This window comes from Neoarius graeffei, chromosome 4 (assembly GCF_027579695.1).
Source record: "Neoarius graeffei isolate fNeoGra1 chromosome 4, fNeoGra1.pri, whole genome shotgun sequence".
In the NCBI taxonomy this organism is placed as follows: domain Eukaryota; kingdom Metazoa; phylum Chordata; class Actinopteri; order Siluriformes; family Ariidae; genus Neoarius; species Neoarius graeffei.
Genome location: NC_083572.1, coordinates 105,008,668 through 105,035,521, shown reverse-complemented (window position 1 = coordinate 105,035,521; position 26,854 = coordinate 105,008,668). Strand labels below are relative to the sequence as shown.

The 26,854-nt window shown below is 42.2% G+C and overlaps 1 protein-coding gene across 2 annotated transcripts; it reads left to right on the top strand.

Annotated features, from left to right (window-relative positions):
• Nucleotides 1–1,682: 1,682 nt before the first annotated feature.
• On the top strand, nt 1,683–25,760 carry LOC132884536 (tissue factor pathway inhibitor-like). 2 transcript variants are annotated; one of them, XM_060918397.1, is made up of 6 exons: nt 1,683–1,720; nt 6,961–7,056; nt 18,994–19,119; nt 19,358–19,387; nt 24,647–24,820; nt 24,963–25,760. In XM_060918397.1, exons 1-6 carry the CDS (start codon nt 1,702–1,704, stop codon nt 24,989–24,991), a joined length of 474 nt encoding a protein of 157 aa, XP_060774380.1. In that variant the 5' UTR covers nt 1,683–1,701; the 3' UTR covers nt 24,992–25,760. The 2 variants fall into 2 exon arrangements, with proteins under 2 accessions (XP_060774380.1, XP_060774381.1); XM_060918398.1 differs by lacking the exon at nt 19,358–19,387.
• The last annotated feature ends 1,094 nt before the right edge of the window (nt 25,761–26,854 follow it).

The following is a 26,854-nucleotide window of genomic DNA, read 5'->3' as shown; positions in this document are numbered from 1 at the left end:
TGCTTGGCATTGTGTTAACATGCACCTGAGTGCTCCAGACCAGCAAGCTGCCAAAACTTCTGCTTTTTAAGAGGTGGCTACACTGGCTGATGATCAATTAATCAAATTCATTTGCTCAGCAACATCTGGCTGCTGACTGCCTTCATAATTTCTATGGAAGCAGTAAGGGTGTACTTAATTTTTCACACACTGCTACTGCATTTTTGGCTTACTTTGTGTTAAATAAATAATAACAGGGTGAATGTCATGTGTTATTGGTCATCTAAGGTTGTATTTGCCTAATTGTAAGACCTGGTAAGGACCAGCTGATTTTTTTTATGATGTCCTGACACTTAGAACCTAGACATGAAACAGGGTGTACTTTCTTTTTCACATAGATAGACAGACAGACAGACCTAATTTTTAATCTTAATCCGGAATGTAGCACTTTCAGGTTATCAAAATAATCAGAAAAGAGTTAAATAATTTTAATATAAATACGCATGTGATGATAGAAAATCATGCGCATTGATTGGGTTCATTGATCACGCGAGAGTCTATCTGATGCACGCGCCAAGGTGCACAGGCGTGACACTCTTACACGAAATTAGTGCAAAAATTAATGTAGATATAAATATCTTATGGCAAATTATTATGGCATGTTACAAAAAATAAAGAAAAAAAAATCAGAGTCCTCATCTCCAATTTACGAGTCCGAATGCAGTTAACGTATGAGTCCGAGTCATCAGTGCTCGAGTCCGAGTCAAATCATGAGTCCTTAAAATTAGGGCTCGAGTCGGACTTGAGTACTACAAGCCTGCCGCCAAGGAACCAATCAGAGCACACGATTTTACTGGAAGTAGCTCGTGCCATATAATATTCACCTTGCCTTTGGCAAATAATTGTTAATTGTAAGTAAAGTATAAACCTGGTATACACTACCATTCAAAAGTTTGGGGTCACCCAGACAATTTTGTGTTTTCCATGAAAAGTCACACTTTTATTTCCCACCATAAGTTGTAAAATGAATAGAAAATATAGTCAAGATATTTTTCTGGCCATTTTGAGCATTTAATCGACCCCACAAATGTGATGCTCCAGAAACTCAATCTGCTCAAAGGAAGGTCAGTTTTATAGCTTCTCTAAAGAGCTAAACTGTTTTCAGCTGTGCTAACATGATTGCACAAGGGTTTTCTAATCATCCATTAGCCTTCTGAGGCAATGAGCAAACACATTGTACCATTAGAACACTGGAGTGAGAGTTGCTGGAAATGGGCCTCTATACACCTATGGAGATATTGCACCAAAAACCAGACATTTGCAGCTAGAATAGTCATTTAGCACATTAGCAATGTATAGAATGTATTTCTGATTAGTTTAAAGTAGTGCTGTCAAAGTTAACGCGATAATAACGCGTTAACGCGATCTCAATTTAACGCGATTAAAAAAAAATAGTGCCGTTAATGCAAATTCTAATTTGGCCCTGCGAGTCACCCGTAGTTCCTGTTGAGGCTTGTCGCGCGCTGCTTCAATAAGAGTACGTGTGAGTGATGGAGAAAGGCATAGACATATAAACATCCTCGCCGCCATATTGGATGGGGCAAAGTGGAGATTCTTCACCCGTCTCTGGTATAGCGTCTAGACAGTAGCCGAGAATAAAGATGCCTCATTCATGTGCTGCGTTTAACTGTACCAACAGGTTTACCATCCAAACGAGATCACATGGGATTACCTTTCACAGGTGAGACTGGAAAAATACTTTTCAATACTGTTCCTTCAGTCTTCAGTTTCCCAGCTCATCTCCACCGGGTAGGTGTAGAGTTATAAGCAGTGAGAATTAGATAATACAGTGCCACACTATGATGAACGTTTTTGAATGTATGATGAAGTTTTTATTTTTATGTTTTTTCTTCTTTTATTGCAAATACTTCTCTTCAAAAGAAACTAATGAAGAGTAAAATAAAACATTTTTTTATTTTCACAGTGATATGCACTTTAATTTTCATTCCTTGGTTTTCTCATCTAATATGGAAGCAGGGGCGGTTCTGGACATTTTGGGGCCCTAGGCGAAATACAGACATGGGGCCCTCAAAAGTCAGTCTTGAAACACACATACAGAATAATGGTCATCCCTACTTGGCACATGCCATATCTCCTTGCTGTAAATTCAGAAAAAAAGATAGCAAACTGCCACTAACAATGTGCCCCAAATAAGCTCCACAGTGAAACAGGTTTGAGATTACTCCAGCATTTGCCAAAATTCTGACAGTGTTTATTGCTCAGATCAAACCAGAAAGAGAGAGCGGCAAGGCAAACAACAGTAGAGAGAGAGCCAATTTTAAGAGTCAATCTCCATATTTTAATAAAACAAGGATATCTGAAATCCAATTATTATTTTTACTCCACAGATACATATTACCAGATATAAAATGATCTTATTCTTATCAGAAGTAGAACACAAATGGATCCATATTACCAGATACACATTACCAGAGATACAAAATGATCTTACTGTTATCAGAACTACAACACAAATGGATATTACTCTATCGAAACCTCTACATTTCAATGGGATAAGACTGATGCCAAGATAAATGTACGAGAGTGAGTGAGAGAGTGAGAGAGAGAGCCATTTAGTGACGGGCAATCCAGTGGTTGAGAGACAGATACAGAGGGATTGTGAGTTTGTAAAGGATGCAGCCAGTACATTATTGAAATGTCCTTAATCTTCAAAATTCCATTGTTCATGTATTCCATCACCACTCCATAATGGGGTGTGGGTGGGTGGGTGGGTGAGTGTGTGTGTGTGTGCGTGGGGGGGGGGGGGGGGGGGGTAGAGAAAGAGAGAGGTATGAGTTTTTAAAGGTTGCAGCCAGTACATTACTGAAAAGTCCTCAATCTCCAAATGTCCATTGTTCATCATAATCATCTCATCTCATCTCATTATCTCTAGCCGCTTTATCCTGTTCTACAGGGTCGCAGGCAAGCTGGAGCCTATCCCAGCTGACTACGGGCGAAAGGCGGGGTACACCCTGGACAAGTCGCCAGGTCATCACAGGGCTGATACATAGACACAGACAACCATTCACACTCACATTCACACCTACGCTCAATTTAGAGTCACCAGTTAACCTAACCTGCATGTCTTTGGACTGTGGGGGAAACCGGAGCACCCGGAGGAAACCCACGCGGACACGGGGAGAACATGCAAACTCCACACAGAAAGGCCTTATCATAATCATATGAGAAAGAAAGTCCTACTTGTTGCTGGTTTCTCCAAAGTCTTCATAGAAAGGTGGTGTGCAGAGGTATGGAACCCAAACTACAATAAACAACACAGCATTATAACAAAACAACTCATTCCTCAACAGAGTCAACAGCAGAGGTTCAGGGGCTTCAAAGTTTGGGAGAATAGCAGGGTAAGAATAATTTACAGCAGGGTGCAAAATGGTAAAATGTCTGCCAGCGGCAGACATAATGCACGCAAAGCGTGCAGGGATATAGATAGATAGATAGATAGATAGATAGATAGATAGATAGATAGATAGATAGATAGATAGATAGATAGATAGATAGATACTAAGTAACTTTAAAAACGCACAATGGAATTCAACACGATATCACTTTAGATCCATGCGTATATTTGAAATTTATGATATTGTATGTAATGCACACACATCTTGAAACATCGATAAAGGACATTTGTTGTCAAACTCAAGAATTAATTCACAATAAAAAAATTCAAAGTGACCGTTGGTCCATGTTCGGACCGTCATGCTGGAGATTCTGGGTCTGTGTCGTCCAGGGGTCTCAGCAGCAGTGACTGAGGGTGTCAGGAATCTGTCACGGAGGTGAGCTAGCCTGATGTGCTGATCCTGAACTGGCATCGTGACTCGAGGCTGACCAGGGCGTGGACGATCCCTGGTGCTCCCTGTCTGTCTGTAACGCTGACTCAAATGGGAAATGGTCGAATGATGAACACCGAAGTGCCGGGCGACCTCTGTCTGTGTACTTCCGGCACGCAACATCCCGATGGCCTGTTCACGTTGATTTCGGCTTAGGCGTGGCATCTTCAATAATGACAATTTTCCCATCATTTCCCCCGGGTATTTATAGGCAAGATTGTGTGTGTACAGTGTATGCAAAATTTGTTTGAAAATTAAAGCCTGTCCATGTCATTGACTACCCGAGTCATATTGTACGTTATTGAGTACAACTCCCTTAAATTCTGATTTGAGCACAGATTTGGAACTTATTCGGGCGGAACGAAGTTATTTTTCCATTGTGATATATTTCTTTTCTTCTTGAGATAAACTCAGCACGAATTCAGCAAGTTTTATCAATGTGCGTTTTTAAAGTTACTTAGTGTATATATATGCAAGTACGAATTTTTCATGGGGCGGGATGGTTTGGAACAGGCCATCTAAAATTGGGATAACATTTACCCGGGACGGGTATTTGAGGCGGGTCGTCTAGCTTAAGCTTGATTAGCGTTGTTACGCACGCCAGTGTTTCCCACAGAAATTTTGGAGACTATGGGGGCAGCCCATGGGGGAGGCGCGGGGGTTGTTTAAAATTGAGTGATATGTTAAATATTAAGTTATTACTGAAAAACTATTGATTAAAAAAACAGACACCGAGAAATGGTCCTATAAACAACTTTACCAATATAAAAGATTACCAGGACTACAAAAATGCAGAAAAATAGGCTTTACTTATCCAAATGCACCTGTTGGTTCAAAAGTTAAAGTGCAGAGAACCTCACAGCACAACATGAAGTTACCTTAAAATATAATATAAATGCCTCAGCTTTCATGTAAGAAAAAAAAAACTATTAATACTAGTACTGTGTGCAGGCAGTCTCTCCTGAAGACTAAATTAAACAATAATTATAAACTAATTAAATAAATGGCTCAGGCTTCATAGAAGAAAAAAACAATTTGAACAGAATCTCACAGTATGATGCTGAAGCTGCCTAAACAATGGAAAATAAAATACCATTTTGGCAAAAACGTTGGCATCCATTAATTTCTTGTATTAAGTAAAAAAATATGTTACCAGATACTGCTGACGTTTTACAGCCCAAAATATGTTCAAAACCCGCTGAAATGCACTTAAAACCGCCCAAATTGGGCGGGAAACCACTCAATCTGGCAACACAGGCGGCAGTAATGGCTGCACTCGTGTCGAGGATGTAAACACAGTTGACGCGGCAACGGACATACATGACATAGTGGATGTAATTTACGTTCACAACTTTTTTTGCTGTCAGAAATATTTAATATTAAATTTTGTGACTCGACTGACAATAGCCGGCGGCATAACAAGCCATAGCCGGCGATTTGCCACCGGTGACCGGCTACTTTTGAGACCGCTGGAGGTTGAGGCTGTAGCAGACTCAGGCGATTTGAAAAATGTAGTTAGTTTCAGAAGTGCAGCTGCATTCTTTTTGCTTTGTGCCCTTTTTTTTTCGTTTAGCGCAACCGCTCTCATAACTGCGCTTCATCTTGTTTACAGTTCCTGCTGCTTTGGTTTGAATTTCCGTCGCGCACCTGTCTACATCGTCAGATCATGGACTAGTCCAGTGTAAAACAACTGGGGGGGGTGCTGGGATAAATACTATATACACATGAATTCGATATTCTGATGCTATTTTGGTGTGTTTTTCCATTTATATCGTTGACTACTTAATATCAGAGACAAATTAAAATTACATATATATTGTTTGGTGTTTACCGTGACGGGGCTGACTGTTAGGGGCCCCCAAATTTTGGGGGCCCTACGCAACCGCCTTGGTTTGCCTAATGGTAAGTCCGCCCCTGTATGGAAGTTATGGATGTCAGTGGCTGTGACAAGACGCGTTATGCTCTGCAATAAAAAAAAAAAACATTGGTACAAAGCAAGCCCATTCACTTTTTTATGCTGATAAGAGAATTACAATGTTTTTTCATGTGACAAAAATGTGCGATTAATCGCGAGTTAACTATGACAGTCGCGACATTAATCGCGATGAAATATTTTAATCGCTTGACAGCACTAGTTTAAAGTGATCTTCATTGAAAAGGACAGTGCTTTTCTTTCAGAAATAAGGACATTTCAGAGTGACCCCAAACTTTTGAACGGTAGTGTAAATTCATACTTTACTTTGATAACGTTTTTGATAACAGTCATAAAGTTGTGAGCATCAGTTGTCCAGCATCTAAAAAAAAAAAAGCAGCTAGTTACCAAAATAAGACACGTTTTCATCCAAAATATTAATAACGAGAGTCCTGATCTTTCTCTCTCTCTCTCACACACACACACACACACACACACTGGTCTTAATGATGATAGTAATTTCTTAATAAACATCATGTTGACCTGTAATTCGAATTTGGGGGGAGTCGATGGCCACTGCATCCTAAATAAACCGTCCAAATGACAAAAAATGATTGCTGTAAAGTGTGATTTGTGACGCAACAAAATAAACGACAGAGCATACTATGAAACTAGACATTTTTCTATTCCATCATCACATGATGTGTCTCATCATATCACACAGCTCTGGTTTTGTTTATTATTAGTTTATAAATGCATTATAAACCGTACATTTCTATAAAGTGTAATGCGCTTGCATGTTTTCAAGGTGATGTGTTATTACACACACACACACACACACACACACACACACACACACACACACCTTTAGTAAATCAGGAGCTAAATATCATGCAGCTATAAACTGGCATTGTTTTGCATTCCCATAAGCAAGAGTCAGGAAAGATGTGGCTTAAAAATGTTTCACTAAAGCCGGAGTGTGGGAACCTGATTGTCTTGCATTCGTGTTAATGTGGTTATGATGTTAATGCATGATGTGCAGAGTTCACGGAGCATTTAAACACGTGTGTATGGATGGGTCAGCTGGGGAATGATGTGTGGTGTGAGCTGGGATGTGTGTGTTTTTTTTTTTTTTGTATAATTTTATTGTGATCATGTTGTCAGGTGTTGGAGAAATTCGGGCTCGTTCAGCGCCGCAGGCTTTCCGAAGTCGCTCCGCCGTGTCCCCTGAGCGCTCACTAGCCCAAGAGGACAAGGGGGGTGAGTGTGTTGTTCACCTCTCTGTTTATCCTGTTTACTGTCATCTGTGTCCCCATGTAGCTTCCTGTGCTTGTGTACCCTGTGACTATCAGCGTGCTTTTTATTTGTGTGTGTATATAAATATAATATGGATATTACATGGTTGTGTGAAGATATGAAGTTGTTTTTCTTTGAGCGGTGAACATATTCATGAGTGAGCCTCACGAATGAACGATACGTTTTCAGCACGAGAAGATAAACTTCATATCTTCGCACCACCGTCGAATGTTCTTTATATTATATGGACACATCCACAAAAAAAAAAAAAATTCTCAGGTTAATCAAAAGAATTTTAATTTTTAACTGGTTCACCATTTTGACAACGTGCATCTAGTCAGCGGGAAAACACTGGGAGTGACATCATCGGAGTGAAATATCAGGAATTATTATACATTATTGTAGGTACGGACACTTTTTCCATGGAATAAAAACATTTTTTTTTTCGCGGTCCAAATCCTGCGCTCTGATTGGCTGGCGAGCGGGTCCGTATCCTATGGTACGGCCCCCTGTTACGGACCTCTGGCGACTCGCTCGTTCACAACAGCAACAACCATAGTAGCGTTTTTTGTCAACATTTATTTTCGCATTTCTCAGGAGAATAGCATTAATTTTACAGCATGGATAGCGATAACGACAGTGTTCACAGCGAAAGCGAGTTTTACTACCCTGAGGAAGAAGAAATAAAAGAAAACATTTCAGGAGAAAGATAAAAACCTGTAACTTGCTAACGCCGAGCAAAAACATGCCTGAATCCTGAATGACTCAATTTTGTATAAACAGGGGACTACACAGGCGGCAAAATGTAGTTTTTTTCCTGCCATGGAAGTGCACTTGTATACCGAGGAGGAAGCCATTTGCATTACAGCCGTGAATGAGGATTCAAAATGGCGGCTCGGCTCGGTTTTCCCTTTCAGGCGCTCTCGTTTTCTGTTAGAATTTTGTAAAGAAAAAATAAATATATTATTTACCAGCTTAAGGTCGGTCTGTATGGTGAAATACCGTGACCTCGGCCTTGAATACTGACCTCGACCCAGAGGGCCTCGCTCAGTACTTTCAAGACCTCGGTCACGGTATTTCACAATACGGACCTCCCAGCTGGGAAATAACATATATGTATTCTTTTCCCTTGTAGTGGGTTTATTGATGGCATGCAATATTGTTATCATATCACTTATCCTCCATGTATTACGCCACTCTCCCCCATGCAGAATGGGCGTGCAATATTGTTATAATATTGCACGTTGTCAAAACAACACAATGGAGCTCATGCGAAGATCCAATGACGAAACTTTTCTGCTGCACGTGCGCACAATCATTTCTTTGTCAGCTGGGAAATAGAGAAGACGGGGTTAATCTAGTGCTAGGTTTAAGCACCGAATAAATAAATTGAAACTAAAGATGCACTGAACACCCAAAAGGCTATCAAAACTTCATTATATATTCTTCACACATATTTAAAAGAGAAAAACATACCAACGGACATCGAAAAACTGGAAAAGAGACACGTCGGCAATGTAAAACTTCTGTGCTAGTGAGTGACTGTGATAGTTTGTAAACAAGCATGGCCGCCAGGTTTGCTTCATGAAATACGGAAGATTTTGAGAGAATTTTGGCTGCCAGGTCGCGCCATTGTGTGTAGTTGTTGATGTTGATTTTAAAAGTAACTCAGTAAATTACACAGGGAAAATAATAATAAAAATATTCGCCTTGGCTTGACTGCACTAGCATTGGCCTTCGCTAACACTTTAACGCTACACCAGCTAGCTGACTGCACTGCCGCACTAACAGCACAGAGTCATGGGTAAGCTCGTGTTGGCCTTCAAGAATGCTGATATGTAGAGAGTGTGTATGAATAATAATAATAATAATAATATTGGCTGGCTTTTTTTCATGGTATATCAGATATATTCCATTCAGCTACTCGTCTTCGACTCGTTCAGTATCATGCTAGCTGAATGGAATATATCTGATATACCACTCAATGCCAGCCAATATTATTTAAATCTGTCACTCAGATCTGTGATGTATTTTGTATGAAAAATGTGAGTTTTTCAACATGAGAAGATAAACTTCGTATCTTCAAGCCAACGTGTGATTTTCTTTTTATTATATCGACACATTCACAAACAAAACATAACCCAGATTTATCAAAACAACTCACTCATCGGCGGCACGGTGGTGTAGTGGTTAGCGCTGTCGCCTCACAGCAAGAAAGTCCGGGTTCGAGCCCAGCAGCCGGCGAGGGCCTTTCTGTGTGGAGTTTGCATGTTCTCCCCGTGTCCGCGTGGGTTTCCTCTGGGTGCTCCGGTTTCCCCCACAGTCCAAAGACATGCAGGTTAGGTTAACTGGTGACTCTAAATTGACCGTAGGTGTGAATGTGAGTGTGAATGGTTGTCTGTGTCTATGTGTCAGCCCTGTGATGACCTGGCGACTTGTCCAGGGTGTACCCCGCCTTTCGCCCGTAGTCAGCTGGGATAGGCTCCAGCTTGCCTGCGACCCTGTAGAACAGGATAAAGTGGCTAGAGATAATGAGATGCGAAGAACTGACTCATCGATTTCCTCATGAGTGACAGATAGAGACTTATGTCCTGGTTTTGGTTCTGCATGTCCCAGATGGAGCTCGTACCGTAAATCCCAGTGGTGTATTTCCCAGTAAATCACTCATGTCCATGTAATGTAATATAATATAATGTGTATACAGTATGTAATATATAAATATACAGACACACACCGGAATAAATTGAGTTATTGGGCCCTTTTTTGTGTGCAAGCTCAAGTGTAGTTTTGCAGAATAATGCCACAGAAATACCGACATCTTTAACTCATAAAGTCGAATCCAGTGTGGCTGCTCAGAAAGCAAACCCACACTGTGTTGTGCTGTTGTAGGAATGTAATCAGTGACAGGGTGGTGTGATGTGATGTAATAAACTCACCATTACCACCCTGAAGCTGATTCTTTTCCTCTCACAATATGTCCTGAAGTGTTTTGTTCCTCTTACACCACAGTAATGTGCCAAAGATTGCATTTAAAAAAAAAAAAATTATTTAAGAAGTGCACACCATACTGTATGCTTAATAATTCCATACTTTTTATCCGTTTATAGTTACGTTTAATGCTGCAGAATGACCGCAAAACAAGTTAGTTTCTGTTTTCATTATTGCATTAATAGTAGCTGTAAACAGTCCTTCCTTCCCCCACCTCTCTCTCTCTCTCTCTCTGTCTCTCTCATTCTCTTTCTTTCTCTCTCTGTTTTTCTCTCTGTCTTTCCTCTTTTTCTCCCTTTCTCGTTCTGTCTCTCCTCTTTCTCTTTCTTTGTCTCTCTGTCTCTTCTCTCTTTCTCTCTGTCTCTCCTCTCTTTCTCTTTTAATCAAACCCATGTAATGCTTTCTTACGACTGTTACAGAACCCTGGCACCGGATAGCCTGGGCCCGCCCATCCTAAGTGTGACGCAACACGGGGGCCTGTTGCGAACTTAGTCTGGCCAGGCAAGCTATCTCCAGCTCTTCCAAGCTCCCGAAAAAATCGGGAGCCAATCAACTTTGAGCATCTCCAACGGCCCTGGGTAGAGGCGTGTTCAAGGCAGTGACGTAGTAGAACTGCGACCGGAAGCCATAGATTGTTTACAGAATCTATGCCGGAAGCGCTTCATTCACTAGAAACATTACGAACATGGAGCAAGTTCTCATTGAAAACGGAGCAAAGAGCAGCCCTGGAGGTATTTATTGAAAGGAAGGACGTTTTCGCCTTGCTCCCGACCGGCTTCGGTAAGCGTTTAATCTACCAGTTAGCCCCGCTGGTAGCAGTTTCTGTCGCGTCACATACGTCAGAGGAAAGAGTGATGTGATTGGTTTAAGCTTCGTCACAGCCTTTTCTGGCTTCGACCAGTAGCAAACTGAGGCATTTCAGGGAGGCGAGTCAACCACGCGCTTTGGGAAACGGTTGGGCTTAATATCTTTGCCAGACCAATAGCTCGTAGAGCTTTGAAGTTGCGTTAGCCAGACTATGCACCGGAGACTCCTTCCATAAATAAATGTCTCCTTATGGATGTAAAATTTTAACATATTAACGACGAGACATTTTTATTTGTTATGTTATAACAGTTTTGTAAAACTTTTATTCTTAGGCTTTGTCTTAAGCCAAGGCTAAGTCCCTGTGAATTAGCCATTGCTATAGAAACGATAACGTATTAGAATGAGAGTATTAATATAAACCTGTCATTTGCGGCTGCGCTACTATTATAGAAAATTAATCAACACCTTCAGACCGATCAGAATCCAGACTTGTATAACAACGCTGTGGTGTAATAATATATACACTTGTTTGTTTGTTTGTTTGTTTGTTTGTTTGTTTATACATTATGATCATGGAAATGGTGCCCAGTAACTACAATGCGATGTTAAGTACAGTATGTTTGTATTTAACATTCTCTAATCAAACTCACTCAGTTAAAGCAGTACACAACTGGATGTGGGTTTTCACTTTTTTTTTCTGTTTATGTTCATAGATGTGTAGATTTGCACCACAGCTATAAACTTATTCATTATAACTAATTTTATTTTGCACAATTTAAAATAACAATAACAAATAACAATTAATATTCTATCCACATTCACTGGATATGAGCAATTGCATGCTCTGATTGGCTATTCTACTACTAGGATATCAGCTCATATACCATGAGTAGAGAAAAACAAAATGTCCGCCAAGAAGAAGAAAATGGCGGCACGTTTTGCTGAACCAACCGAGGAAGAAATACTTGAAAACAAAACCCCAAAAAATAGAAAAAGCAACAAAATATGAAATAAAAGTATTTGATGGTAAGAACGTATCTTTTTATTCAAGAATTATTATTATTATTATTATTATTATTATTATTATTATTATTATTATTATTATCGCATTTTTCACAAGCTGCTCCGGTCATTTCACTGGTTTGTTTACATTCTAAGTGGAAATTATTTTGTCGGATGTTTTGTCTAAAGTTTTTTTTTTTTATTTATGGAATTTAAAAAAAAAAAAAAAGGTCTGTTTCTCAAAATCCAGTGAATGTGGATAGAATAAAACAGTTATTCCACTCAATTTCGTCGTACATGGCTCGGTGCTACGCGCCTTGTTGGCTATCAGCTCATGTACGACTCGATTTCATGGAATAACTGTTAATTATTTTTTTCGCGGTCCAAATCCTGTGCTCTGATTGGCTGGCGAGCGGGTCTGTATCCTACGGTACGGACCCCAGTTACAGACCTCTGGCAACTCGCTCGTTCACAACAACAACAAACATGGTAGAATTTTTTTGTCAACATTTATCTTTTTTTAATAAGATTTATTTCTAAGATTATCAAAAATCATAAATTTTTGCCAGCATTTCTCAGGAGAATAGCATTAATTTTACAGCATGGATAGCGATAACGACAGTGTTCACAGCGAAAGCGAGTTTTACTACCCTGAGGAAGAAGAAATAAAAGAAAACATTTCAGGAGAAAGATAAAAACCTCTAACTGTTGCTAACGCCGAGCAAAAACATGGCTGAATCCTGAATGACTCAATTTTGTATAAATAGGGGACTACATAGGCGGCAAAATGTAGTTTTTTTCCCGCCATGGAAGTGCACTTGTATACCGAGGAGGAAGCCATTTGCATTACAGCCATGAACGAGGATTCAAAATGGTGGCTCGGCTCGGTTTTCCCTTTCGGGCGCTCTCGTTTTCTGTTAGAATTTGGTAAAGAAAAAAATAAATATATTATTTACCAGCTTAAGGTCGGTCCGTATGGTGAAATACCGTGACCTCGGCCTTGAATACTGACCCCGGCCCAGAGGGCCTCGCTCAGTACTTTCAAGACCTCGGTCACGGTATTTCACCATACGGACCTCCCAGCTGGTAAATATTTGTATTCACTGTAGGAAGTGCAAGGATTATTTAAAGCCTCCATCTATATCATGGTATAATTTCACAATATTATAGAAAACAACAGAATTTCATTAAAGACAGCATACATTGATGGCAAAACTAATGGAAACGAATATACACACAATATATAGGAAGGCAATTTTGGTTTATCTGTCTGTACTAACTCCTGAGCTTTAGTAACAAAACGTATACTAATTAATGAAACACATAAAACATGGACACAGCAATGCAGAAAGAAAAGCAGCTACAAAACAGCAATTAAAAGGTCTTCAGATTCATAATTTGAAGATGGAAATCAGATGTCTGACGAGTAGGAATGAAACTTGCTTTAACCAATCAGGGACAGCCAGTGCAATGCTGATCTCATCTCATCTCATTATCTGTAGCCGCTTTATCCTGTTCTACAGGGTCGCAGGCAAGCTGGAGCCTATCCCAGCTGACTACGGGTGAAAGGCGGGGTACACCCTGGACAAGTCGCCAGGTCATCACAGGGCTGACACATAGACACAGACAACCATTCACACTCACATTCACACCTACGCTCAATTTAGAGTCACCAGTTAACCTAACCTGCATGTCTTTGGACTGTGGGGGGAAACCGGAGCACCCGGAGGAAACCCACGCGGACACGGGGAGAACATGCAAACTCCACACAGAAAGGCCCTCGCCGGCCACAGGGCTCGAACCCGGGCCTTCTTGCTGTGAGGCGACAGCGCTAACCACTACACCACCGTGCCGCCCGCAATGCTGATCACATACCAAAAAATTTCAGTCGGGTTTCTTCGTTTTTTTGGGAAAACGGCTGGATCGATCTTCATGAAACGTTCAGGATAGACGGGCATTGGTCTCAAATAGAACCTCCAACATTTTGAGGGTCATTCGGTCAAGGTCACCAAGAAGGTCAAAATCGTTTTTATTGTGTCTAAACAACAAAGTATTAGTTTAAGGGTGTGCATACTTATGCTACCAGCTTATTGTACGTTTTTTATTTTTTATCTTTTCCCCCAACAGATTTGTTTGTTTTTCAATTGAATTGTACAGGTTATAGGTCACATTAAAGGTCGGAAAAGTTTTTAAATGATTTGTCGTGCTCTCATTTTTTTTTTTACATTAAAAAAACCGATCATTTTAACTGTGTGTAAAATCTTTTTATAGCCACTGTAAAACATTACTATCTACACAACGTACATAACTATAAAATGTAAAACCTTAAATATCTCAGAAGCCGTAGCCAATCAGCTGTTTTAATTGTCATATTTGAATTCAACTCACAAATTTCATAACGAACAGCCGATTTCATCTCTGAAGCAAACGACTTCTGAAAAACTGTTGGCCAGTGTAATAATCCGCCTCAGGCTCAGTGAATATCTGTGAATAGTAACCTCGACTTCGTCTCTGAAATTCTTCACCAATATTCACTTCACCTTCAGGGAACAGTTGTTAAGTGATGGTCCAAGACTGGATCCCTGTAGAACCCCACAGTGTGGTGCAGCTTTTTTTGGAATAGCAACCTTTAACACAAACAAACTGTCTTCTGTTGGAGACGTCATTTTTTAACCATTTATACGTAATATCATAAACAACCTTTAGGCAAGTTTTCCAATAAGATATGATGAACCAAAAGTCACAAACAATATCTTAACATTCACTAATGCATGTATTTGGCACGGTGTGGGCGGCACGGTGGTGTAGTGGTTTTGTGGGTGGCACGGTGGTGTAGTGGTTTTGTGGGCGGCACGGTGGTGTAGTGGTTTTGTGGGCGGCACGGTGGTGTAGTGGTTTTGTGGGCGGCACGGTGGTGTAGTGGTTTTGTGGGCGGCGCGGTGGTGTAGTGGTTTTGTGGGTGGCACGGTGGTGTAGTGGTTTTGTGGCCGGCGCGGTGGTGTAGTGGTTTTGTGGGCGGCGCGGTGGTGTAGTGGTTTTGTGGGCAGCGCGGTGGTGTAGTGGTTTTGTGGGTGGCACGGTGGTGTAGTGGTTTTGTGGGTGGCACGGTGGTGTAGTGGTTTTGTGGGCGGCGCGGTGGTGTAGTGGTTTTGTGGGCGGCGCAGTGGTGTAGTGGTTTTGTGGGCGGCGCGGTGGTGTAGTGGTTTTGTGGGCGGCGCGGTGGTGTAGTGGTTTTGTGGGCGGCGCGGTGGTGTAGTGGTTTTGTAGGCGGCACGGTGGTGTAGTGGTTTTGTGGGCGGCACGGTGGTGTAGTGGTTTTGTGGGCGGCGCGGTGGTGTAGTGGTTTTGTGGGCGGCGCGGTGGTGTAGTGGTTTTGTGGCCGGCGAGGTGGTGTAGTGGTTTTGTGGCCGGCGAGGTGGTGTAGTGGTTTTGTGGGCAGCGCGGTGGTGTAGTGGTTTTGTGGGCGGCGCGGTGGTGTACTGGTTTTGTGGGCGGCGCGGTGGTGTAGTGGTTTTGTGGCCGGCGAGGTGGTGTAGTGGTTTTGTAGGCAGCGCGGTGGTGTAGTGGTTTTGTGGGCGGCGCGGTGGTGTAGTGGTTTTGTGGGCGGCGCAGTGGTGTAGTGGTTTTGTGGGCGGCGCGGTGGTGTAGTGGTTTTGTGGGCGGCGCGGTGGTGTAGTGGTTTTGTGGGCGGCGCGGTGGTGTAGTGGTTTTGTAGGCGGCACGGTGGTGTAGTGGTTTTGTGGGCGGCACGGTGGTGTAGTGGTTTTGTGGGCGGCGCGGTGGTGTAGTGGTTTTGTGGGCGGCGCGGTGGTGTAGTGGTTTTGTGGCCGGCGAGGTGGTGTAGTGGTTTTGTGGCCGGCGAGGTGGTGTAGTGGTTTTGTGGGCAGCGCGGTGGTGTAGTGGTTTTGTGGGCGGCGCGGTGGTGTACTGGTTTTGTGGGCGGCGCGGTGGTGTAGTGGTTTTGTGGCCGGCGAGGTGGTGTAGTGGTTTTGTAGGCAGCGCGGTGGTGTAGTGGTTTTGTGGGCGGCGCGGTGTAGTGGTTTTGTGGCTGGCGCGGTGGTGTAGTGGTTTTGTGGGCAGCGCGGTGGTGTAGTGGTTTTGTGGGCGGCTCGGTGGTGTAGTGGTTTTGTGGGCGGCGCAGTGGTGTAGTGGTTTTGTGGGCGGCTCAGTGGTGTAGTGGTTTTGGGGGGGGCTCGGTGGTGTAGTGGTTTTGTGGGCGGCGCGGTGGTGTAGTGGTTTTGTGGGCGGCGCGGTGGTGTAGTGGTTTTGTGGCCGGCGCGGTGGTGTAGTGGTTTTGTGGCCGGCGCGGTGGTGTAGTGGTTTTGTGGGCGGCGCGGTGGTGTAGTGGTTTTGTGGGCGGCGCGGTGGTGTAGTGGTTTTGTGGGCGGCGTGGTGGTGTAGTGGTTAGCACGGTTGCCTCACAGGAAGAAGGTTCTGGGTTCGAACCCAGTGGCCAGCAAGGGCCTTTCTGTGTGGAGTTTGCATGTTGCCTGCGTGGGTTTCCTCCGGGTGCTCCGGTTTTCCCCACAGTCCAAATATTATGTTAATATGGGACGGCCTTGGGCTGGGGTGGCCTTGAGCGAGGCACCTAACTCCCGACTGCTCCCCGGGCGCTGTTAGCATGGCTGCCCACTGCTCTGGGTACATGTGTGCGCTCATTGCTCATGTGTGTGTTCACTGCTTCAGATGGGTTAAGTGCAGAGAGGAAATTTCACAAGTGTGCGATGAATAAAGTTGTGCTTTCTTTCTTTTCTTATTCAAAGTCTTTCTTAGTTATTCTGTTTTAATGCCAGTAAGCTTCCTTCAGCACCTTTCAGTGTTGTGTAAAATATTAATGATCTTTCTCCTCTCATGTCACCTTACCTTTAATCTCCTCTCATTAAAGGAAATCTCTAGCATTTCATCCTAATCCCTATCCACCTCGTGTGTGTGCGTGTGTGAGAGAGATTATAAAACGCAATTTAATCACGTTTCCCTGCTCTAAAAAGAAATGAACACACAACCCGTTTCCTATTAAACTCCTGTATAATGAAAGTCAAAGAGCAGATGCTAAATTACGTCAGTAAATGCTTAATACACGCTGTGATATAATACAAATTCAAAACAACAATTTTTACACCACTAATAACTTTCAGGATGAGAGAGACCTGACAGAAGGTTTCTCCAAAGCTGTTTTGAAGTTTCAAAAACACTGCTGTGTTCGAAATCACTCACTACTCACTGTATAGTGGACTAGTATATAGTGAGTTCGCCATTTTGTAACGCTGTCCGAATGTATAGTGAGAATTATTACACCCTATATAGTGCACTCATAGTATCCCACAATGCACCGTGAAAAGTAGTGTACAACCGATGGTCACTAACCAAGCAGCACACTACTGTTCAAAAGTTTGGGGTCAAGTGTGTAAAGGCAAAGGGCTCAAGCCTAATCCGAACCCCGTGATCTCCGATCCCTCACTGCATCAAGAACGGTCATTCATCTATAGCTGATAGAACCACATGGGCTCAGGATTACTCTGGCAAACCTTTGTTCAGCTGCAATACAGAGTTACATCCACAAACACCAGTTAAAACTTTACTGTGCAAAAAGGAAGCCTTATGTTAACTGTGTCCAGAAGCATCGGCAACTTCTCTGGGCTCAGAGGCGTCTGGGACGGACCATCATACAGTGGAAACGTGTACTCTGGTCAGATCAATCAGTATTCCAGGTCTTTTTTTTTTTTTTTGTAGAAATGGACACAGTGGGGGCGGTACGGTGGCGTAGGGGTTAGCGCTGTCGCCTCACAGCAAGAAGGTCCGGGTTCGAGCCCCGTGGCCGGCGAGGGCCTTTCTGTGCGGAGTTTGCATGTTCTCCCCGTGTCCGCGTGGGTTTCCTCCGGGTGCTCCGGTTTCCCCCACAGTCCAAAGACATGCAGGTTAGGTTAACTGGTGACTCTAAATTGAGCGTAGGTGTGAGTGTGAGTGTGAATGGTTGTCTGTGTCTATGTGTCAGCCCTGTGATGACCTGGCGACTTGTCCAGGGTGAACCCCGCCTTTCGCCCGTAGTCAGCTGGGATAGGCTCCAGCTTGCCTGCGACCCTGTAGAACAGGATAAAGCGGCTAGAGATAATGAGATGAGATGGATACAGTGTGCTCTGGATCAGAGATGAAAAGGACCATCCAGACTGTTACCAGGAACAAGTCCAAGAGCCAGGGTGTGTCACGGTATGGGGTTGTGTCAGTGCACTTGGTAAAGGTAACTTACACTTCTGTGATGGAGCGTTAATGCAGAAAAGTACATTAACAAGTTGCTAATTAGGCCGATTAACAAACTTTGAGGAAAATCGCTATTCCTCACTGAGTTTTCAATGGATTTTGATTCTGGTTGTTTTATTTTGAAGATCTAATTGTTCTCATGAAGAACAACTTGGCGAATTATAAACAAGTCTGGTTTCTCGTGGTACGGCCGTGTGAGCTACTGCGTCACTGATAATCTGGTTAATCTGGTGGGCTGAAGAGATTCATAACACAAGTACTTTGCATGTGGTGCAAATCTCATCTCATCTCATTATCTCTAGCCGCTTTATCCTGTTCTACAGGGTCGCAGGCAAGCTGGAGCCTATCCCAGCTGACTACGGGCGAAAGGCGGGGTACACCCTGGACAAGTCACCAGGTCATCACAGGGCTGATACATACCCGTAAACACAGACAACCATTCACACTCACATTCACACCTACGGTCAATTTAGAGTCACCAGTTAACCTAACCTGCATGTCTTTGGACTGTGGGGGAAACCGGAGCACCCGGAGGAAACCCACACGGACACGGGGAGAACATGCAAACTCCGCACAGAAAGGCCCTCGCCGGCCACGGGGCTCGAACCCGGACCTTCTTGCTGTGAGGCGACAGCGCTAACCACTACACCACCGTGCCACCCTGGTGCAAATCTACAGAAGCTTTATGAATGAACTAAAATGCTGTGGCATTTGTTTTTTTTTTAATATGATGTAATTTTGATTTTTGCTGAACTTTTCAAACTGAAATTTTGACAAACACAGTTCTGACTACTCTTACCCACTTTTCATGTTTTATTGGATTTGTTTTGGTGTGTGTGTTTGTTTCAGGTCGTGAGCTGCATGTTGTTTTAAACACAAATGACCCAGATTATGAGCCTGTTTACTCTATAGAGAGCTATGATGATCCCATGGAGGAAATTGTTGACTTCATGCCCTCAGCCAATCAGAGCCAAGGTATGGTGTTACTTTACTACTGAAATTGATGCGTATTTAAAAAAAAAAAATTCAGTAGTTTATTGGGGGAGAGAGGGTACAAGTGTGTGTGTGATTGCTTTTGAGTGTGTGTATCTTGTCTATGTGCATTTCTTAGTGAGCACCATTCTCACACACACAACACAATCTATATATATATATATATATATATATATATATATATATATATATATATTTTTTTTTTTTTTTATATTTGCAGTGAAAGTGAAAAGAGAGATTAAAGATGAAGGTAAGCCCGGACCTTTTCTGTGTTAATGCAGGGCTCGATGTTAATTCTTTTAATCCACTCGTCCAGTCAGACAAGCAGTGAGATTTCTCACTCGTCCTGACCGTAACCTTTTTATTCCTACACTACCGCTCAAAAGTTTGGGGTCACCCAGACAATTTTGTGTTTTCCATGAAAAGTCACACTTTTATTTACCACCATAAGTTGTAAAACGAATAGAAAATATAGTCAAGACATTTTTCTGGCCATTTTGAGCATTTAATCGACCCCACAAATGTGATGCTCCAGAAACTCAATCTGCTCAAAGGAAGGTCAGTTTTATAGCTTCTCTAAAGAGCTCAACTGTTTTCAGCTGTGCTAACATGATTGTACAAGGGTTTTCTAATCATCCATTAGCCTTCTGAGGCAATGAGCAAACACATTGTACCATTAGAACACTGGAGTGATAGTTGCTGGAAATGGGCCTCTATACACCTATGGAGATATTGCACCAAAAACCAGACATTTGCAGCTAGAATAGTCATTTACCACATTAGCAATGTATAGAGTGGATTTCTGATTAGTTTAAAGTGATCTTCATTGAAAAGAACAGTGCTTTTCTTTCAAAAATAAGGACATTTCAAAGTGACCCCAAACTTTTGAACGCTAGTGTATGTATTTACTAGTTCACTGAAAGGAAAGTGATTAACAAAGTTTATCAAAAAGCAAGTATAGTTATGATGTATAAAATTTCAATAAAACTCAAACTTTAACTGTAACAATAAACAGAAACTATCCAAAGCCCCAGTATGGTGCGTGTGTTGTTCTAACCCAGGGGTGTCAAACCTGATCCATAAAGGGCCGTGTGGCTGCAGGTTTTCATTCCAGCCATGCAGCAGCACACCTGACTTGGCTCATTCAATCAACTGAACTGTCTTCACACAGTCAAATACTTGCAGCCACACCCACCCTTGATTAAAGGGTGGGTGTGTCAGTTGATTGAATAAGCCAAATCAGGGTGCTGCTGCATGGCTGGAATGAAAACCTGCAGCCACACGGCCCTTTATGGATCAGGTTTGACACCCCTGTTCTAACCCATTACCTGATCTGCAGTTTTATAAGGGAACTAAAGTCATTTTTAAACTTGCTTTATTTCTTAATTAACGTGTTATTCAATGACGTTTTCGGTTTTAGTATCCTTATATCGTGACTCGTATTGGCAACTAATCGCAATTAAAGGAACAGTCCACCGTACTTCCATAATGAAATATGCTCTTATCTGAATTGAGACGAGCTGCTCCGTACCTGTCCGAGCTTTGCGCGACCTCCCAGTCAGTCAGACGCAGTCAGACGCGCTGTCACTCCTGTTAGCAATGTAGCTAGGCTCAGTATGGCCAATGGTATTTTTTGGGGCTGTAGTTAGATGTGACCAAACTCTTCCACGTTTTTACTGTTTACATAGGTTTATATGACCAGTGATATGAAACAAGTTCAGTTACACAAATTGAAAGGCGTACTAACACCTTCTGCACGCTTCGGCAGCGCATTGATATCTGAGCTCCGTATCAATGCGCTGTCGAAGCGCGCAGAAGGTGTTAGTACGCCGGTCATTATAGTGCGGACTTTCCATAGCATAGAAAATCGCTACGTTTCAATTTGTGTAACTGAACTTGTTTCATATCACTGGTCATATAAACCTATGTAAACAGGAAAAACGCGGAAGAGTTTGGTCGCATCTAACTACAACCCCAAAAAATACCATTGGCCATACTGAGCCTAGCTACATTGCTAACAGGAGTGACAGCGCGTCTGACTGCGTCTGACTGACTGGGAGGTCGCACAAAGCTCGGAGAGGTACGGAGCAGCTCGTCTCAATTCAGATGAGAGCATGTTTCATTATGGAAGTACGGTGGACTGTTCCTTTAAATATTATACTTATCGGCCTATTCGGTGTTTAGCCGTGTTGAATTTAGTTCGTTTAGTCCACGGCAGGCGTTGCTTATCCGCGCGATCTTCACGAGACTTGTGCGAGACTTCAAAATGTCAAGTGTCAGCCAAGTGTCAGCGCCACCATTTTGAAAACTGTTTTCCAAACGAAGTATTGCACAAAAACGAGTTTAAATGACGATTACTGCCGACTTTATTCAAACTTTCCTGATTGCTATCAAAACAAACAAAACTTCCGGCTTGATTACATCAGCATTCGAAAGAAGGCGCGCGAGTCTTTTGACAACCCCTGTGTCCGAAATCGCTCCCTACTCACTATATAGTTGGGACGCCATTTTGTAGTGTTGTCCGAAACCTTAGTGAGGATTATTTACACCTTATATAGTGCACTCAAAGTATCCCACAATGCATCACGAAAAGTAGTGTACAACGATGGTCACTAACCAAAGCAATATATCCCATCATGCATTGCGGTCGCGCTGAAAGAAATAAAATTAAAAGTCTCAAATTTCCTTTTTTTTTTGTATTTTTTGGGGATTTGTTTTCGAGTAGAGTTTTTAGTTCGTCCTTGGTTGGTTCAGCAACACGCTCCACCATTATTTTCTTCTTTAGTTTTTTTTTGCAGTTGGCAAACCAACTTAAAGGTGCATTACTGCCACCGACTGGGCTGGAGTGTGGAACAGGAAATATTGGGGGGGAAAAAACTAAATTCTTTTATTTAGCCATTTCTGTTTCTTTTAAATACTTGATAAAGTAATATATCTGACTTGATGTGCTCTGCCATTTTGTTTTTCTCTACTCACGATATATGAGCTGATATCCTAGCAGTAGAGTGGCCAATCAGAGCGCACGATTGCTCATATAGAGTGAATGTGGATAGAATAATTAAATAATATTGGCTGGCTTTGAGTGGTATATCAAATATATTCCATTCAGTTAGCATGATATTAAACAAGTCGAAGACGAGTTCAAAGCCACCAAATATTATTTAAATCTGTCACGCAGATCTGTGATGTATTTCGTATGAAAAATGTGTTTTTCAACATGAGAAGATAAACTTCATATCTTCAAGCCAACGTGATTTTGTTTTTATTATATCGACACATTCACAAACAAAACATAACCCAGATTTATCAAAACAACTCGCTCATCGATTTCCTCACGAGTGACAGATAGAGATTTATGTCCCGGGTTTGGTTCTCCGTGTCCCGGATGGAGCTCGGATGAAAAATGCCAGTGGTGTATTTCCCAGTAAATCACTCATGTCTATATAATAAAAATATATCTGATATCCACAATATAAACAGTATATAATATACAGACAAGGTGCAGGTTATCTACAAACAGGATACAATATACAAAAACTATACATAAGACAGTCAATGTCCACAGAGAGCAGTTTTGGTGAACACACGAGAATATGATACAGGAGGCACAAGTGATACAGTAGGATTTGGCAGGATGGATCAGATATTTACAGTTAGGTCCATAAATATTTGGACAGAGACAATATTTTTCTAATTTTGGTTCTGTACATTACCACAATGAATTTTGAACAAAACAATTCAGATGCAGTTGAAGTTCAGACTTTCAGCTTTAATTCAGTGGGTTGAACAAAATGATTGCATAAAAATGTGAGGAACTAAAGCATTTCTTAAATACAATCCCTTCATTTCAGGGGCTCAAAAGTAATTGGACAAATTAAATAATTGTAAATAAAATGTTCATTTCTAATACTTGGTTGAAAACCCTTTGTTGGCAATGACTGCCTGAAGTCTTGAACTCATGGACATCACCAGACGCTGTGTTTCCTCCTTTTTAATGCTCTGCCAGGCCTTTACTGCACTGGTTTTCAGTTGCTGTTTGTTTGTGGGCCTTTCTGTCTGAAGTTTAGTCTTTAACAAGTGAAATGCTGCTCAATTGGGTTGAGATCAGGTGACTGACTTGGCCATTCAAGAATATTCCACTTCTTTGCTTTAATAAACTCCTGGGTTACTTTGGCTTTATGTTTTGGGTCATTGTCCATCTGTATTATGAAACACCGACCAATCGGTTTGGCTGGATTTGAGCACACAGTATGTCTCTGAATACCTCAGAATTCATCCGGCTGCTTCTGTCCTGTGTCACGTCATCAATAAACACTAGTGACCCAGTGCCACTGGCAGCCATGCATGCCCAAGCCATCACACTGCCTCCGCCGTGTTTTACAGATGATGTGGTATGCTTTGGCTCATGAGCTGTCCCACGCCTTCGCCATACTTTTTTCTTTCCATCGTTCTGGTAGAGGTTGATCTTGGTTTCATCTGTCCAAAGAATGCTCTTCCAGAACTGTGCTGGCTTTTTTTTAGATGTTTTTTTAGCAAAGTCCAATCTAGCCTTTTTATTCTTGAGGCTTATGAGTGGCTTTCACCGTGCAGTGAACCCTCTGTATTTACTTTCATGCAGTCTTCTCTTTATGGTAGATTTGGATATTGATACGCCTACCTCCTGGAGAGTGTTGTTCACTTGGTTGGCTGTTGTGAAGGGGTTTCTCTTCACCATGGAAATTATTCTGCGATCATCCACCACTGTTGTCTTCTGTGGACGCCCAGGTCTTTTTGCATCGATGAGTTCACCAGTGCTTTCTTTCTTTCTCAGGATGTACCAAACTGTAGATTTTGCCACTCCTAATATTGTAGCAATTTCTCGGATGGGTTTTTTCTGTTTTCGCAGCTTAAGGATGGCTTGTTTCACCTGCATGGAGAGCTCCTTTGACTGCACGTTTTCTTCACTGCAAAATCTTCCAAATGCAAGCACCACACCTCAAATCAACTCCAGGCCTTTTATCTGCTTAATTGAGAATGACATAACGAAGGAATTGCCCACACCTGCCCATGAAATAGCCTTTGAGTCAATTGTCCAATTACTTTTGGTCCCTTTAAAAACAGGGTGGCACATGTTAAGGAGCTGAAACTCCTAAACCCTTCATCCAATTTTAATGTGGATACCCTCAAATGAAAGCTGAAAGTCTGGACTTTATGTCCATGTCAATTATATAACTATAACTTGAATGTTTCAGTAAACAGGTAAAAAAAACAAAATTTGTGTCAGTGTCCAAATATATATGGACCTAACTGTATGAGAGTGATGGTACGAGGGTAAAGAAGCTGCTCCTGTGTCTGGTAGTTGTGGTGTGTGATGTTCTGTAGCACCTGCTGGAGGGGACGAGTTGGAGGAGCTGGTGTCCAGGGTGTGAGGAGTCCGAAATGATTTTCTAGGCTGATGTTATTGAACCATAACTTCTCTCTGGTGCTGTTCATCTGCTGCTATTCCTTTACGTGTGTGTGTGTGTGTTAGATCCATGCCTCTTGTCACTGGATGAGGGCGGGTGCTCCAGATACACTCTGCGCTGGTACTTTAATTCTCAGGTGGGCGAGTGCAGACCCTTCATCTACAGCGGCTGCGAAGGAAACGCTAACCGCTACACACACAAAGAGGAGTGTGAACAACACTGCCTACAACAGAGCGGAGGTATATACACACACACACACACACACACACAAACTCCATATACAGTAACCAGATGTCGTTGTTCTCATTCTCACACTCATTGAGAAGTTTTTTTTTTTATGCTACACACCCTCGTCTAATTCCTCTCTCGTGTGTGTTCTAGATGCTCTGGGGTCGAATAGTGGACGGTAATGATGGGACCGCGCACACACACTCCAGCACACGCTCATCTGATGGGTCTTGTACGACACAACCATCTTCAAGAGTGCCATTTTTATCATGGTTTATAATCCATTCCTGCTTTGTAGATTATATTTTTATTTATTTTGTTTCGCAAGATGAACTATATTCACAACGCATTTTATATCACGTTTCGTTCATAAATAAATGATTCGACATGTCCAGCACAATTAAGAATGTATATTTTTGAAAATGTATTTTTTTTGTCCTCCTGTTCACGCAGAAATGCAGTTCAGCTCCTTTTTCTTAAAATTAATTCAAAAAAAGGGCAGAGATTTTAAATTAATGCGCATTTTTATTAAAATTTATTTTATTTTTCTATTTTCTTTTGTCCCCCCGTCCACACAGAAATGCAGTCCGGCTCCCTTTTTAAATAAATAAATAAATAAATGATAAGCGGAGATTTTAAATTAATATGATTTTTTTTTGGGGGGGGGGGGATCGTGTGAACTTGCACGTTTTTTTGTTTTTTTTTTTTAAATGCAGAGATTTCTCTGGACTCTCTGAATCTTTTGATGATATTATAGATTGTTGATGTTGAAATCCCTAAATTCCTTGCCACTGGACATAGAGAAACTGTTTGTTTGTTTGTTTGTTTGTTTGTTTGTTTGTTTGTTTGTTTGTTTGTTTGTTTGTTTGTTTGTTTTGAGGTTACAGGAGGAAGACAAAAATATACAAAAAGATTTACAAGTTGGCGGCACGGTGGTGTAGTGGTTAGCGCTGTCGCCTCACAGCAAGAAGGTCCGGGTTCGAGCCCCGTGGCCGGCGAGGGCCTTTCTGTGTGGAGTTTGCATGTTCTCCCCGTGTCCGCGTGGGTTTCCTCCGGGTGCTCCGGTTTCCCCCACAGTCCAAAGACATGCAGGTTAGGTTAACTGGTGACTCTAAATTGACCGTAGGTGTGAATGTGAGTGTGAATGGTTGTCTGTGTCTATGTGTCAGCCCTGTGATGACCTGGCGACTTGTCCAGGGTGTACCCCGCCTTTCACCCGTAGTCAGCTGGGATAGGCTCCAGCTCGCCTGCGACCCTGTAGAACAGGATAAAGCGGCTAGAGATAATGAGATGAGATGAGATTTACAAGTTATACCAAAAAAAAGAAAACAGACAGACAATAGAAAGAAAAACCCAAGACTGACAAGGAAGACAAAAAAAAAACAAGAAAGACAGAACAAAATAAACAGATAACAAAACCCACAATACTCATACAATGATCATAAATCCCCCCCTTTTTAATTTTTTTTAATAAACATTTACTCTATATGAACCTGCACAAATCTGAACATGTGGTGTCGACTCCCTGTGTTAGGACTCCGTGCATCACTGCATATAACATTTTAACACTTTAATTTCACTTTATTTGATTATTACACTCTTGTGCGCTTCATGAAAAACTCCATGTGCGCTGGACTGCTCCTGAATCCTTCACTCTGATGGTACAAGCCCAACTTAGAGAATGATATCTTACCAAAGTGATATCTCATCTCATCTCATTATCTCTAGCCGCTTTATCCTGTTCTACAGGGTCGCAGGCAAGCTGGAGCCTATCCCAGCTGACTACGGGCGAAAGGCGGGGTACACCCTGGACAAGTCGCCAGGTCATCACAGGGCTGACACATAGACACAGACAACCATTCACACTCACATTCACACCTACGCTCAATTTAGAGTCACCAGTTAACCTAACCTGCATGTCTTTGGACTGTGGGGGGAAACCGGAGCACCCGGAGGAAACCCACGCGGACACGGGGAGAACATGCAAACTCCACACAGAAAGGCCCTCGCCGGCCACGGGGCTCGAACCCGGACCTTCTTGCTCT

Excerpts from the sequence above, each read along its gene's own strand:
- LOC132884536 (XM_060918397.1), top strand. Across the intron at positions 19,120-19,357 it reads CTCAGCCAATCAGAGCCAAG|TGAAAGTGAAAAGAGAGATT; the intron begins GTATGGTGTTAC and ends TTATATTTGCAG. Across the intron at positions 19,388-24,646 it reads AAGAGAGATTAAAGATGAAG|ATCCATGCCTCTTGTCACTG; the intron begins GTAAGCCCGGAC and ends TGTGTGTGTTAG.